Genomic DNA, 14,582 nt, shown 5'->3' on the forward strand with positions numbered 1-14,582 from the left:
TGGCCAGTTACAAGGGCTAAAAGGCCAACTTTTCACCTATGTGGTTTCCTCCAGATCTATCTATGCTTTTTTCTGGAAATAATCACCTGTTCCATTAGCCAAACACCCTAGACAACCATAACTGGAAGGGTGAGGTTGTTAGGGGTTTTGTTGCTTTAAAAGAGATCCTTTTGCAGCATTTGCCACTGTAGAAACACATGTTATTTGATGATTCTTTCATACAAGAATCATTCTCTGCTCACAACAGAGAAAGCTTTAGTGAAAACAACATGCTAGTAAGTTTAGTCTTCCTTGCCTCCAGTGTAGTTTCATCTCTGCTCAAACACTATTAACACTTTTAATATCCATTCTTGCAGAGTACTGTATGTGTTTACAATCAAATATCTGTATTGTATCTGATTCCAATCAGACACAATATACACCAATAAAACATCTGCCAGCTAACTGCTGTTATGTATCACACTAATGGAGCAGGCTTGTGTTTTTCAATTGTCTTTAAAAATACTTTTGCAGAGAAAATTCAGTTATTTACTTTCTCCAAGCTCCTATGCTTCAAGGACCCCTCAAGGCAATAAAACAGTTTGTTCAAAGAGAAAAAAACTAGAGAAGAGCGGCTACATTACCTGCTATTGATTTGGTTCTAAGTAACTTGTCATGTTAGTTACAAACATTTTCTTGAAGCAAAACAAAACAGTGCAAGTAATTTTCTCTGCTATGTTAGATGTCAATAAAGTGCATTTAACAGCATCCGCAGCAAAAAGTTCATCTTCCATCTAAATTCTTCTCTTACCAGGTGGCTCAGACTGTGCTCCCCGATGGCTGTCCATGTTCACATTCTCCTCATCTGCTGGGAAACAAATATGTTTAGCCTTCCAATTCTCCTATCTTCAAAGTTACTGATGAACAGAGAATTTGAGAGAAGAAACAGCACTGAAGAAATCAGGCTACTGATTGTAGTTGAGTGTTGTGTTGCCTGCATGTTAATTTTAACTTGCATGAAGTATGTCACTCAGTTTCCAGACTTCCCAAAATACAAAACAACAGTGCCTGGCTGGATTACTGTTCCCTTCATCTCCCTTCACCAACCAGTAAGAAAGACTAGAAAGAACAAAAACAAGACCTCTGCCCCACTTTTCACCCTTAGTACACCCCAAGTTCTCTGAATCAAGATGTATCTTATTTAGGTGGAAAGGAAGTGGAGAGCAAGCAAGAGATGGCTGCAGAAGAAAGAATAATTTGGGGATGAACATCTGAGTGGTTGTCAGAAACATATTATGTAGGCAAGCATCTTTTGAAGACACAACGGCAAGATTTAGAGTTAGAAACGACAAAGTGTTTTCCAGCATGAAAATATTGTCTAATCCCCAACCTCCACTCAGTTTTCCTTGCAGAAATGTTTTCTTGCAGTCTTTCTTGCTCACTCTTTAGCAGGAAGTGCTTTTATTTTGAGAAGTGCCAAGTCTTAGGTCTGTCTGCTTCTGAAGGTCTAGATTTTGAGCTAGGCACTCTTCAGACACACTGAGCTGACTAGTAAAGAGAGGTTACTCCCTGTGAACACAAATTCACTCTGCTATTAGAACTGCCTTATGCATAAAGTCTATTTCTAGCTCCCATATAAATACAAAAATGAGTGTCTTTAGACAGTAGAAAATAAAACAAATTTGTAATTCTTACCGCTTTGTTTGAAACAGAGTTTCTTCTTCTGGTAAGCAATGAAACTAGATACTGCTCCAATTACAGTAGCAGCGACAGCACTTACAATTCCAGCTATTGCTCCCTGAGAAGCTGAAAAGAAAAAATAAAAAAATTGTAGACATTTTTCAGAATCAAAAGCAATGTCAAACTTCTGTTGTCTCAAAGGGAAACCCTGTGAACACTTCTAAAAAACAACAAACTGGAATTAGTACATGAAACTTTAGTATTGAAGCCTTTCTGCCTTTGTGAATAATGAAAAGTGAATCCGCTAATTTTATAGTAATTGCTTTCTTAACAACACCTATTGTTAAACAACTTAAACATAAACTTAAATAAAAAAGCTACCCTTGCAAAGCTAAATCTCTCTGTTGTAAGTTTCACTAATAAAAAAGCTACCCTTGCAAAGCTAAATCTAAGTTACATACATGCAGTCACTGCACCAGCATCTCTGAGACTCTAACACTATTGAATCATTTGCAATACAGAGATTTTAAAGAATTATGAAAGCAGCACTTGAAAGTAAGAATTCTAGATTCCACAGAAGTTTTTAAGCTCAATCCACTACCAGCACTGACCATTCCAGCAGAACATTAGCAATACAGCAAAACCCAGAAAACAAGCTTTGGCCATGCAGACACCAAATTTATGTACTTACAGTCAGTGACCTCAACATTATCTGGACTTGAGCCCTTTCGTTCTGTAAAAGCAAACAAAAGTTTAATATTTTACCTGTCTAAAGAACAGTCATGGCATAATTGACAAACTGTTGGTCAAGTAATCATGCAAACTTACAAGCCATCTATTATATTCACATAGTGCTAAGCTCTCTGGCACTCAAACTTTCTATTTTCAAAGCACAGCTCATGGAGATGCCAACTTCAGCCTTGGGTGCTCAGCATTTTTACAAAAGGAGTGCAGCACATCTGTGAAACCTGGCTTAATCAACTTGCCACCACAGAATACCCAAGGGAGAGGAAAAGCATGGAATTTCAGGGTAGCATTCAACTGTACTTCTATGAAACCAACTGTCTTTTAGTAAAATCCCAGCCTCATTTACTAAATATTTTCACAATTCTCTAAGCAAACAGGATGGAAGTTCTGTAAATACTGTCCTTATTTGGTACTATGTAACTTGCATCACTGAAGCAGGAACCTGTGCAGATGAAAACATCACACACATCTCAACAGATGCTTCTTGACCCTGCTAATTTTCAAGTTACTGCCCCAAGGGAATCCTGGAAGGTGAAAGCTTCCCAAAAATTTAGCATCAGTAATCTCTGTCTGGAACAACTCTCTGAAGAAGCCAGTAACCAGCTGCATATCTCAACATCACAACAAGATACTTAACCTAACTCTGACCTGGAAACAGCGAAATTGCAGTAATGCACGCAGGGACAACCTACCCCATCCTAAAGATGACCATTACTGCACCTTAGTCCCACTGACCACCTCTGTACTGAGCTGCACCATAACAATTAGACATGGCAGAGTACTAAAAACAGATTTGTTTCTTATACTGCTCAGAGTGGATACAACCTACACCACTTGGAAGTCTAAGGATCAATTCATCCTATGCTACTCATGAAATCTTTGAGAACTCAAGGTGAGCTCTCTTCTAGCACACCCCTGGCCTTCCTAACAACAAAAACTAAGAGAAACTGACAGTATTTCACAGAAGATCTGAAAATAACACCTGGGTGCCTTTAAGAACTATACTAGTAGTGAATTTTGAAAACTTAAGTACCACATCAGCATCTCAGTTTTAAACCTCATCCTTCTTAGCATAAAGTTAAAATCTTTGAAGTTTCCTAGACCAGTTTTACTTCTTAGTTATCAGAAGTTTTTGGCAGAGACAGAACACCTTGCTTTTGAACTGGTAGATATGATCTTCGGTTTCAGATACGAGAATCAAAGGTGTTACAAGTTGGACCATGTTAACCAGCTTGTGAGCAAGCTTTTACCAAAAGCTCAGGTAACCCATAAGATCAATATGAAGCACAACCTACTCTCTTACCATTGCTGCCACTACCATCAGCACCTCCTTTTCGTGAACTGCCATCGTATAGATCTGAATCATCCAAGTTGCCTATAAAAAAAAATATATTAAACTGAGTATTGTCTTACATGTCCTAAGTTCAGTGAAAAAAACAACTCAAGGCTCCTAACGACATGGAATTCTTTTCTAGATGGTTCAGCTGAGTTAGTGGTGGCTTTAGGCTCAGTGTCACAGTCAAAATATGTTCATGTTTTCCAAGCCTCCCCTACCTCAAGTCCCTTCAGCTCAGCACCACACAGATCACAGTACTGCTACCTCTAGACTTCCTGAACAATTAAGAGAAGCCAGTGTTCAAGGGCAGATAGTACTGCACAAGTTACAGGCTAAGGAAGCAAGAACCCATGTAAGCTACTTAAGTGCAACAGCCCAACTCTCATTATCCTCTTAAAGCAGAGAAAGGACTTGGGCAGGAAAAGCCTGTTTCTTTTCAAGGCTGAAGCTGCAAATATTTAAGAAATGGGTTTCTAAGTCACAACCAATCTTTTGAACCTGTACAACACAGTAGCTGGAGGGGGAGAGTTCAACATACCACAGTATAATGGCTGCAGTATTTGCCTGACAGTGGGAAGATGCAAATGGAATTTCCTTCTCTGATTTACTGCAGGATATTGAACCAGTCCCTCTCCATTTCCACTGGACCCTACCTCACGGGGCCAGAGTTCTCTTCCTTCCCTCTGCTGCCAAACAAGTCTTCAGGTTACGCAAAGCCAATCTGTTTCAAGCAGCAAAACTAAAAGCACTGCATCAGACGATGTTTTAGTTGGGTGGCAAAAGCACTGTACTGAGGAATGCAAGGCCTGAATTTAAATATTTGCTGCAAATCAGGCAGGACAAGGAACAAGAACCAGAACTTGCGTTTCAGGTAAGGACTCTACCACCCTATTTCTTGATAATAACATCATCACAGCTGCAACCATCTGAAACTGTTTTGTTCTGAGTTAAGACAGAGAGAGAAGACCTCTAAAGCCCAACAGGCAGGAAAGAACATGTATTTTAAGCCTAACTTTCAAATACAAAATAATTGTATTTCTTAACTGGGGCCTTTAAAAGAAAAACAAAAAAAACCCCAACCAAACAAAACACAACATAGCCCTTTAACTTTGATCTTTACCTTTAGATGCTTTAAGAATACAGTTCACAGGCAGTTCCTACTGATTCTTAGCAGGACTAGCAGGGATTCAGTTTGTAAAGATGAGAGGACTCAATCCAGTACAGAGGTGCTCCATCAGAGCAGCCAAGAACAGCATTGTCCCAAGCACATCCACTGTCCCATCCACCCTCCTCCCCAAACAATCATGCTTTTAAGTGAAAGTAAAGTGGCCCAACAGGTTTTTTTTAATGGAATTTCAAGACTGCTGCAAAGTTTACTTGCAATATTTTTTTCTCAATCCTCAGTGTTTATTCAGTACAACATCTGACATACACAGCAGCCTATTAACCAGGTGTAATTATTCTAAGTTTAACTGAGACAGTAAAACCATGTAATGATTCAGGACTTCATATTAAAAGACTTACCAGTGTCTTTAACGGGCAAATCTGGCTTGGGTTTATCTATACACAAAAGAGAGATAAAGGAAAAAAAAAAAAAGTTGAAGAAATCAAAAGCAGACTAAAATTCAGTAACTTTTAATGGGATTCGGAAAGATTAACAAATACTTCTTTTACTGTTCAGAACTTCCTGTTAGATCAGTCTTACCAGCGTCTTTGGGTTTTGTGGGTGCACCTGGCTTAGGGTCATCTGTAGACAAATAAGAATAAAGTGGCTAAAGTTACTAGTGTGAAGAGACCAAAAGCAGAGCATACAGTGACCATGAAATACCATCTTCCACATGTCACTTTCCTTTCTGTAGCTACTACTGTATTTGTTTGGTTATTTTAGATTAAACAGTATTTCAATACAATTAACAGACTTTCTGCTACATTACCCTGTATGTCAGACCCTTGCTATAACAGAACAACTGTGTTATGCAGCATTTTATTTTGCTCATCTGATTTCAAACACTGAACTTCTTTAAATTTTTCTAGCAGATACAGAATACTTGGCTGTTTCCTCTTCTAAAACTACCAGCTTTTAACCAATCATCAGGGTTGGTACCTCACTTAAAAGAACACAAAACAAAACAGCAAAAAACCCCAAGATACACACAATAGAACTAGAAATATGATCCTATGATAAAACTTCATTTAGCTTGCCACAAAACATGAGAACAAGAGATCTTAGTAATTATCTCTGTACTTTTTGGTCACAGTCTTTTGCTACACGTATCAAATTAACACACCAGCAGTGGTTTTCTAAAACTGTGGTTTCACCAACAACTGAACCAATCCAGCAGCCTATTTCTTCTGTATCCTGCTTCTCCTTGATATTGCATGGTCTGGCCTCCTCTCTGCTCTTGAACACAAGTCAGTTCAGCTTTCCTTAGGCTCTCTGCATATTCCAAGCAAAGAAGCAAGCCTCTTCAGAGCACAGTTCTAAGCCCCCTGCCATTCTGTAAAGGATCCTCCCTCTTCACTTAGGTGAACTAGCTGACTAATTCAGCCAGCTGAATTCAATTAGCCAACTCTGATTTCAGAAATGGCAGCAGTTGGAAACAGACTGTGTTAGGAGAGACCAAGCTTTCTATGATGAACAGCATTATGACTCTACAAAAGCTTTATAGGGCTAAATCAAACAGAACAGCAAACACTGCTGCTGTCCTACAACTGTACTACTTTCTGCATCAGGAAAGCCATCTATACTGCAACATGTCTAGTGATGGTACTCCAACAGCAACTGTGCACTATCTGCCTAACTGGATGCACCTCTTACTGGCTGAGAGAAAACAAGACTGCAATTTTTACTGCTGCCCATGCTGGAGAGCTGAAGCACATTAGCAAGAGTACCTTGCCTCATATTATTTCAAAAAGATTAATGGTGCCTTGTACTACTAAAATGAACTTCTGGAATGAAAGAGTACTTCGGATTGAAAAACTACTTCTGTAAGTAATAGTTCATAGAATTAGTGCCACCTAGTGAAGAGACAGCAATGAAACAAGTAGGACTTTGCTAAGAAAGGAGTGAAATGCAAACAGGTTTTGTGATCCAGATCCTTCAAAATTAAGGTAAATAAACATAACTAGAATGAAATTATTTTTATCTGCAGTCTATTACTTTAATCAATTCAGTGCCCTTATTACATTTGGGTATTAAAGGATGGATAGACATTGCACCGAGTACCACTGAGCTTTATCCAGGTAAATATACTTACCAGGATGAAGAGCATGTTCTAAGTTGAACTCATCTACAAAGCAAGAAGGGAAGTTTTAAATGTAATGCAAAAATGGAACTAGTTTTATACTGTTTTTTACACAAAATGCATCTTACAATGTTACAATCAAAAATATAATGGCATGCTGATTTGACACTGGCCCACAGAAGAGAACCACAGTTACCAGACATTATCTTCCATGCTGCTTTTGGCAAACATGGGACATGCCAAGGGCCAGCTGAAGGTGAGCAAGCTCAAAACACACAGATTGAAAGCCAAAAGAAGGGATTCTGACAGGCTTGTGAAATCACAAAGTAGATTTGTCAAAACATTAGCAGAAGACTCCAAAATGCATAAATCCTTTTGCTATTTGGGAGCTGCTTTCTTTTACAGGAATATCACAACTCTGTGTGCTATTAAATTGAAAATATCAGGCTCTCAAATAAGTATGTGCAATTACACTGGACTTCACAGTAAAGGGCATTACAAGCCAATTAAACCTCACCGTCATCTGATGGTGGTGGCTTCTTAGATGGAAGAGGCTTCTTTGTAGTTTCTGTCAGGAATGGTTAAAAAAAAGAAAGAAAAAAGTTTAAATAATATTTAATACTATTTAATATGCCATTCAGAAGATACACAACAGACAAATGGAAGCCTATGTCTATACAATGAAAAGCACAAGATCAAGTTTATACAGCAAGACATTTTCCCCTTAAGAGGAATCCCTGAGTGCGCCCAAAGTCAAATTTCAGTTCTATGAGGTCAACATCTTGACATACCCACAGTTGAGGTTTAAACAAACCATATGTGGGGAAGATGTCATGGTTGGTCATGCAGTGATACTCAGGAACAAACAAGTCAAAAGAGCAGCAATTATTCCCCCTCCCCACCCCACCTACCTTCCAATGCATCTTCTAAGCTGAAGTCACCAAAATCACCTGTATAAGATTAAAGCAACAGTAAGAACACTGCTTTTTCTTACATAAAACCCAACACTTATCACAGTCATAAACATGTCTTGGATCTATCTTGAGGTATGTTTTCTGCTTCCTGTGTCAGACTAGAAGAATACTTTGAGTCAGTGTTGAAGACAGAAACTCTTTTCTGTTTCTTCAGACCACCATCCACACACACCATCAGAAAAAAAATTAATATAGAAAGGATCCACAGGGTGGGTACATATATTCCTACATTCAATATAATGCACTTAATCCTTTATTCTTGACACTGCTATTGCATACTTTCTCAGTGCCATCCACAGCATGTTCCTTCCCAGCTTTCTTTCCACTGAACCACAAAATGAGCAGGAGCACAGGTCCACTTCACAAGAATTTACAAGATTCAGATTGAAGAAGAACCTTGGAGCACAAAGGCTGGTGTGAAAGTTTTATGATTAGTTAATGGATTTAATACCTTGGCATTTTAAGTTAATTTTCATGGCTTTATAGGACTTCACTTTTCCCCTAACAAATGTCAACAGTATCATGGTGGTTATTAGCAAAGATGACCTTGAGCAGTCTCTTCAACTTCCTAAAAGACAGCTAAATGCAGCTGTCACTACTGTGGGTTGTCTACTCCAGGTAGATTAAAATTTCATTTTCAGAAAAAGAACATTCTCTCTTGCAGTACAGTTGCTAGAGCTACTGCTGCTTACCCAGACAACTGCAAAAACACTAACTCAATATATTCATGACACAAACTGGTTTCACAGCATGAATATAGTAGCATGATCTCAACAGCAGAGGCTTGTAGAATAAATGAACAGCTATAACAACCGCTTGGAATATTTCTTATAGCTGATTACTCCTACTTTCACTGAAGCATGGAAAAAGAAAGAGGCATGGAAGTACACATGAGCTATTCAAGAAAAAGACATTCACATATTCCCCTATAGCCCCAAAGAGGCTGGAAGACTTTTTCTACATACTGAGTATCAGTCCAGCCAGAGCAGAACTTAACTCCAGCCAGAGCTACCTCAATTCAGAAGATACATGCATAAAGCACTGATGTGTCTGGCTTTTCCTCTAAGCATGTAGCTACAGAAGATGGATCGGAGCTGGCTACTACAAAGTCTGAAAAGAGGAATAAAGAACAAACATCAAAAATCAAACTAACAAGCAGAATGTTCCTTCTGCTTACATGCATTAATAATGCCTTTTTTTTTTTTTGGAGAAGGGACTAAGATAAAATTTTACTTTTTTTAATCTGGAAGCAAGAAATGACAACTGGAATTAAAGCTCATGATTTCCAAAAAACAACCTTCAAGTTAGCCTTCACTCTGGCCAACTGAACTGCTACATAAGAAAACTAAATCTGAAGTCCAAGCACAGCAATTCCCATGCTGTAACATTTCAACTGAGTACCACCTCGTTCACAGCCAAGTATAGAGGTAGCACTGCCTGGTCCATGACAGGCCCCTTCAAGGAAACAGAGGCAATTCATGGCTTTATTGAGGTGCTCAAGAAAAGTACATTTTGAATCTCCTGGATCAAGTTGTTAGATATAGATCTTAGAAAGCAAGAAGGTATTTTACTTGGTGTTCTTCACTTCAGGTGGAGATCATAAACTCTTTTAGATGCTTAGCTCATGAAAAACTGTTTCACAGAATGCAAAAAAATTTGCAGGTTGTTTATCTGAAACCTACATCATCTTGTGATACAAAAACCTCAGTAAAATGAGTAATTGCTCAGACCAAATCTCAGTTACCTCTGAAGTTACCCCTTTGTTTAAAATGCAACAAGAAACCACCATATTAACAGGCAAGAAAGGTAAAAAAACCTGAAGAGTTAATTTAAACAGGTATGTGCATAGTTCTTCCTCAAACTTGAGTTGTGGTTTGTTTCTTTTGTCAAGCACATACATCTCTGGTTAGAGTCCTCCACAGAAGAATGATTAAGACAGGACCTGCTTAAATACTGGCAACTCTAAGTCTAAGAAGGTAGGCAGAACGATCTGCTTAAGATGCATGATACTCAAAACACTATCAGAGAAGCAACCAGAAGATGGACCACCACCATCTGTTAATACCATCTGACTTCAGGCTACAGAACTATCACTAAGGTAATCAATGTTCAGTTGTCTTTCAAGAGCACTTTTTCTTTTCAGAAAGAGTGACAGAAGGAACAACAAGCTCATATACTCAACGTTATGCTTTGGTGCAGCTGAAGTTTTACCTGGAGCAGAAAACAGGCTATTTGAACAGTTTCAAGCTGCCACCATGCAACTTAATCCAAGAACTCTCAATGGTTCCACCTGCAGTGCTTTCCCCTCAAGAGAAGGAAACCAGTGTAAAAGAGTGTGTATTCAGTAACACTACTGTTTTGAGGGATTGTTTTCACACATGATCTGCATGGAGAAATAATTTAGTATAAGACTGCTGACTGCCAATCTCACATAATACATGCTTGGAGAGAGCAACAAACAATGCTGAGTTAATGAAAGAAAAAAAAAATACATCATTCTGTATTGACTGGAGTTATTCAGTACTCTGCAATGACAATTCTGTTTTCCAAGCACGCAACAAGGTGTTGGGTGATTCAAACACATGGCTTTATTTCAATAATGGTAGCAGAAAATGTCAAAACCTTGCTTATGAAACTCACTATAATATGCACTCTGAAGTCCTGTTCAACATCTGCATCAGTGACCTGGATGAAGGGACAGAGTGTATCCTCAGCAAGTTTCCTGATGACACAAAGCTGGGAGGATTGGCTGATTCACCTGAAGGCTGTGCAGCCATTCAGTGACATTTGGGCAGGCTGGAGAACTGGGCAAAGAGGAACCTAATGAGGTTCAACAAGAATGAGTGTAGAGTCCTGCACCTGAGGAGGAGTAACACCATGCACCAGTACAAATTAGAAGCTGATCAGCTAGAAAGCAGCCCTGTGCAGAAGGACCTTGGAGTCCTGCTGGACAAGTTATCCATGGGGCAGCAATGTGACCTTGTGGCCAAGAAGGCCAATGGTATCCTGGGGTGCATTATGAAGAGTGTCTGACAGATCAAGGGAGGTTCTCCTCCCCCTCTACTCTGTCCACATTAGACCACATTTGGAGTATTGTGTCCAGTTCTGGGCCCCCCAGTTCAAGGGAGACAGAGATTTACTTGAGAGAATCCAATGGAGAGCTACAAGGATGATTAAAGGACTGGTACGCTATCCTTATGAGGAAGGACTGAGAGACCTGGGACTGCTTGCCTTATGAGGAAGGACTGAGAGACCTGGGACTGTTTAGTCTAAAGAAAACTGAGAGGGGATCTTACTAATATCTAGAGATATCTGAAGGGTGGGTGTCAAGAAGGAAGGGCCAATCTATTTTCAGTTATGTCCTGTGATATGATGAGGAAAAATGGATGCAAAATAGAACACAGGAAATTTGTCCTGGTTTGAGCCAGAGGGTGAAGCAGATTTTCTCTTTGCTGATTATTTTTTTCTTTCAGTGAACTTTTTTTAGCAGCACCAGTGGCCTGGTAACAACCCAGAACACTTCTGAAACTCATGTCTGCGGTTTCCCCGTCCCATGGGGGAGCAGACTAGACTGAAGGCAGGATCAGCAAATCAGAATATGTCCTTCTCATAATATTTTCTCTATTTGGCTTTTGGTATAGGTTAAGACATCATGGAAGTCAAGCCTTTGGTTTCCTTTTTCTCCCTCTTTTTCCGCTTACTGTCACTCTATCACCCTGTTTTTTGGCTCTATTTTTTTTTGCTTTTCCATTTTTCCTCACAGCCAACATCCAAGGACACAGCCCATGTGCCCAGACACTCCCCCCTTCAGCCAGGAAGGAGAGGATTAGGTACTGCACATCCCTTTATAAATATATAGATATATTCCCTTATCACTAATAATTCAAATCGATTTGCCTTGGGGGAGGGGGATTGCGAGCATTATTGTTATTGGTTTGACTGCCAACCCAGAGCCAAACTGTGACAAAGTTCCACCTCAAGATGAGGACAAACTTCTTTACTGTAAGGGTTGCAGTGCACTGGAACAGGCTGCCCAGAGAGGTTGTGGAGTCTCCTTCTCTGGAGACTTTCAAGACCCATCTCAGATGCAGTTCTGTGTGACCTGCCCTAGATTCTGGGATGGTCCTGCTCTGGCAGGTAGGTTGGACTCGTTGGTCCTGCATCTCGGTCAGGGCAATCCCAAGCACCGATACAGGCTTGAGAGCAGCCCTAAAGAAAAGGATTTTGGTTACTCATGGACGAGAGGCTCAACATGAGCCGTCAGCGTGCACCTGCAGCCCAGAAAGCCAATTGTATCCTCTGCTGCATCAAGAGAAGTGTGGCCAGCAGGTCAAGGGAGGTAATTCTCCCCCTCTACTCCACTCTTGTGAGACCCCATCTGGAGTGCTGCATCCAGTTCTGGAGACCCTATTACAAGAAAGACATGGAAATGTTGGAACTTGTCCAGAGAAGGGCCACAAAGATTATCAGAGAGGGCTGGAGCGCCTCTCCTATGAAGATAGACAGAGAGAGCTGGAGTGATTCAGTCTGGAGAAGGCTCTCAGGAGACCTTATCGTGGTCTTCCAGTATCTTAAGGGGCCTACAAGAAAGCTGGTGAGAGACTTTTTAGGATGTCAGGTACTGATAGGACTAGGGGGAATGCATCAAAACTAGAGGTGGGTAGATTCAAATGAGATGTTATGAAGAAGTTCTTCACCATGAGGGTGGTGAGACATGAACAGGTTGCCCAGAGAGGTGGTGGAAGCCCCATCCCTGGAAGTTTTCAAGGCCAGGCTGGATGGGGGTCTAAGCAACCTGATCTAGTGGGAGGTGTCCCTGCCTATAGCAGCAGATTTGGAACTAGATGATCTTTAAGGTCCCTTCCAACCCTAACAATTCTATGATTCTATGATCTCCAGAGGTCCCTTCCAACCCCTAACAATTAAAAAAATAATAATTAAAAAAAAATAGTGCTGGCAATTTCCTTTCCTAAAGAGTGGTTGTTTCTCCACTGTTTGTGACAAGCCTTCATGTGTCTTTAAAGCACTTGCTTTCACAACTTCTGCTTTTTCAGATCTTAGTCTGGGTGGGTCCAACTAAACTAGAAGCTCAATTGCTTAGCCTGAAAGTAGATGCTCAGAACAAAGGATTCAGCTGGTTCCAGGGAAGAAACAATCAGAAAACAGAGATAAAGCTACAGAACTAGAATAAAGGCAGTTGAAGGATCCAAGAAGAACAAGTCAGCAAGAATATACTGCAATCCCTACAGATTTAAGGAGCAGCCAGAGTAACCAAACTCATGAGCATTTTTTTAACCTAAGGAAATATATTTGCAAATAAAGCAGGTATTATATTGTGTATAAAGTACAATATAGAATGTATTTCTAGCTCCTATGCATGCAAACAGATTGAAGAATGTTTCAGAAGTGTCTATACTGTATTCCTTCCATGTCCATAGCTCAAATACCAGGATCTCAAGAGACAGCTCTTCAACAGGTTGTCCACAGTAACCAGTTTGTGTCAGAGAGGGAAAAACAGCAGGTAAAACAAAAGAGCAATAAGCTTTTGAAAAGCTGATGAGCTAGAGGGTATTCAAGAGAGCCAAGTAACTATGTAAATAGGAGTCCCCTGCAAAGATTCATCACTGCCCTCACATACTACTTACTGCTATGGTATTAGATTAGTCATATTTACATTCCACTGCAGAAGCCGACGCAAGCTTTGGAAACTTCCTTCCTTAGTCACGTGTGTGGTGACACACCAAGAACGGAGACTTGCGATGACTCACCACAAACATAACTTTCTGACTTGAGCAACCGACTGCCTGAATTCTGTTTTTCTACATATGTTGGTGCCCTCCTCCTTCCTGCTCTCTCTCTCGCCAGTGCCCTGTGCACCAGCGGGTTCCACAGAGCCTGCATGCTGCAGCTGCTCTTCCAGCTGGAGGCCTATGGACCACGTAAGAGTGGTCCCTGTCCCACAGCTGAATGTTACCTGCTGCTCTGTCAGTGGTCGACTAACTTACAATCAGAGTATCTTCGAGTTGGAAGGGACCCATAGGGTTCATCATATCCAACACCCTCCTCCTCACAGGACTACCTAAAACTAAACCTTACGACTAAGAACATCGTCCAGACACTCCTTGAACTCTGACAGCCTTGGTGCCATAACCACTCCCAAGTCTCCTCCCGCAGGGCTGCTTTCCAGCCTCCAGGCCCTCATTTACGCATATAGTCAGGATTATCCCATCCCAGGTGCAGGATCCTGCACTTGCTCTTTCTTCATTTCCTTCAGGTGGTGATTGACCAACTCTGGTCTGTCCTGCAGCCCTAGCCCCTCATTTTTGTGAAATCTGCAAATATCTTGAGCTCAAGGAGACCTCTCATCTCCGTAGAGTTTATATGACGTTTAGCAGCCCTCTTGGGGGATGAGAATGCTGGTAGACACATGGACATTAACTCTTGCGCAACCAGGCAAAAAGCAGCTTCTCCAATTTCCAGCAGATAAAACTACTGGATTTTATACTCCCATATCTTGTACTTCTTCTCTTTGATGGACTAAAAACAGGAGAAGCAGCAGTATTTAACACCTAACCATAACAGAAGCTACAGATAATACAGGAAGGCAAACACATTGAAACT

At 40.5% G+C, this 14,582-nt stretch overlaps 1 protein-coding gene across 1 annotated transcript in view; it reads right to left on the bottom strand.

The window, feature by feature from the left end:
- The window catches only part of CD99 (CD99 molecule), a 15,373-nt gene extending 1,210 nt beyond the window's left edge, over positions 1-14,163 (bottom strand). Inside the window, exons 1-9 of the mRNA XM_010001185.1 lie at positions 14,058-14,163; positions 7,899-7,937; positions 7,505-7,555; positions 7,000-7,032; positions 5,448-5,489; positions 5,267-5,302; positions 3,710-3,781; positions 2,351-2,392; positions 1,675-1,785 (exon numbers count right to left, since the gene is read on the bottom strand). Of these exons, the coding sequence (XP_009999487.1) occupies positions 1,675-1,785; positions 2,351-2,392; positions 3,710-3,781; positions 5,267-5,302; positions 5,448-5,489; positions 7,000-7,032; positions 7,505-7,555; positions 7,899-7,937; positions 14,058-14,163 (532 nt within the window). The remainder of the gene's footprint in view (positions 1-1,674; positions 1,786-2,350; positions 2,393-3,709; positions 3,782-5,266; positions 5,303-5,447; positions 5,490-6,999; positions 7,033-7,504; positions 7,556-7,898; positions 7,938-14,057) is intronic.
- Positions 14,164-14,582: the final 419 nt, after the last annotated feature.

Source organism: Chaetura pelagica, unplaced genomic scaffold (assembly GCF_000747805.2).
Source record: "Chaetura pelagica isolate M959 unplaced genomic scaffold, ChaPel_1.0 scaffold266, whole genome shotgun sequence".
Classification (NCBI taxonomy): domain Eukaryota; kingdom Metazoa; phylum Chordata; class Aves; order Apodiformes; family Apodidae; genus Chaetura; species Chaetura pelagica.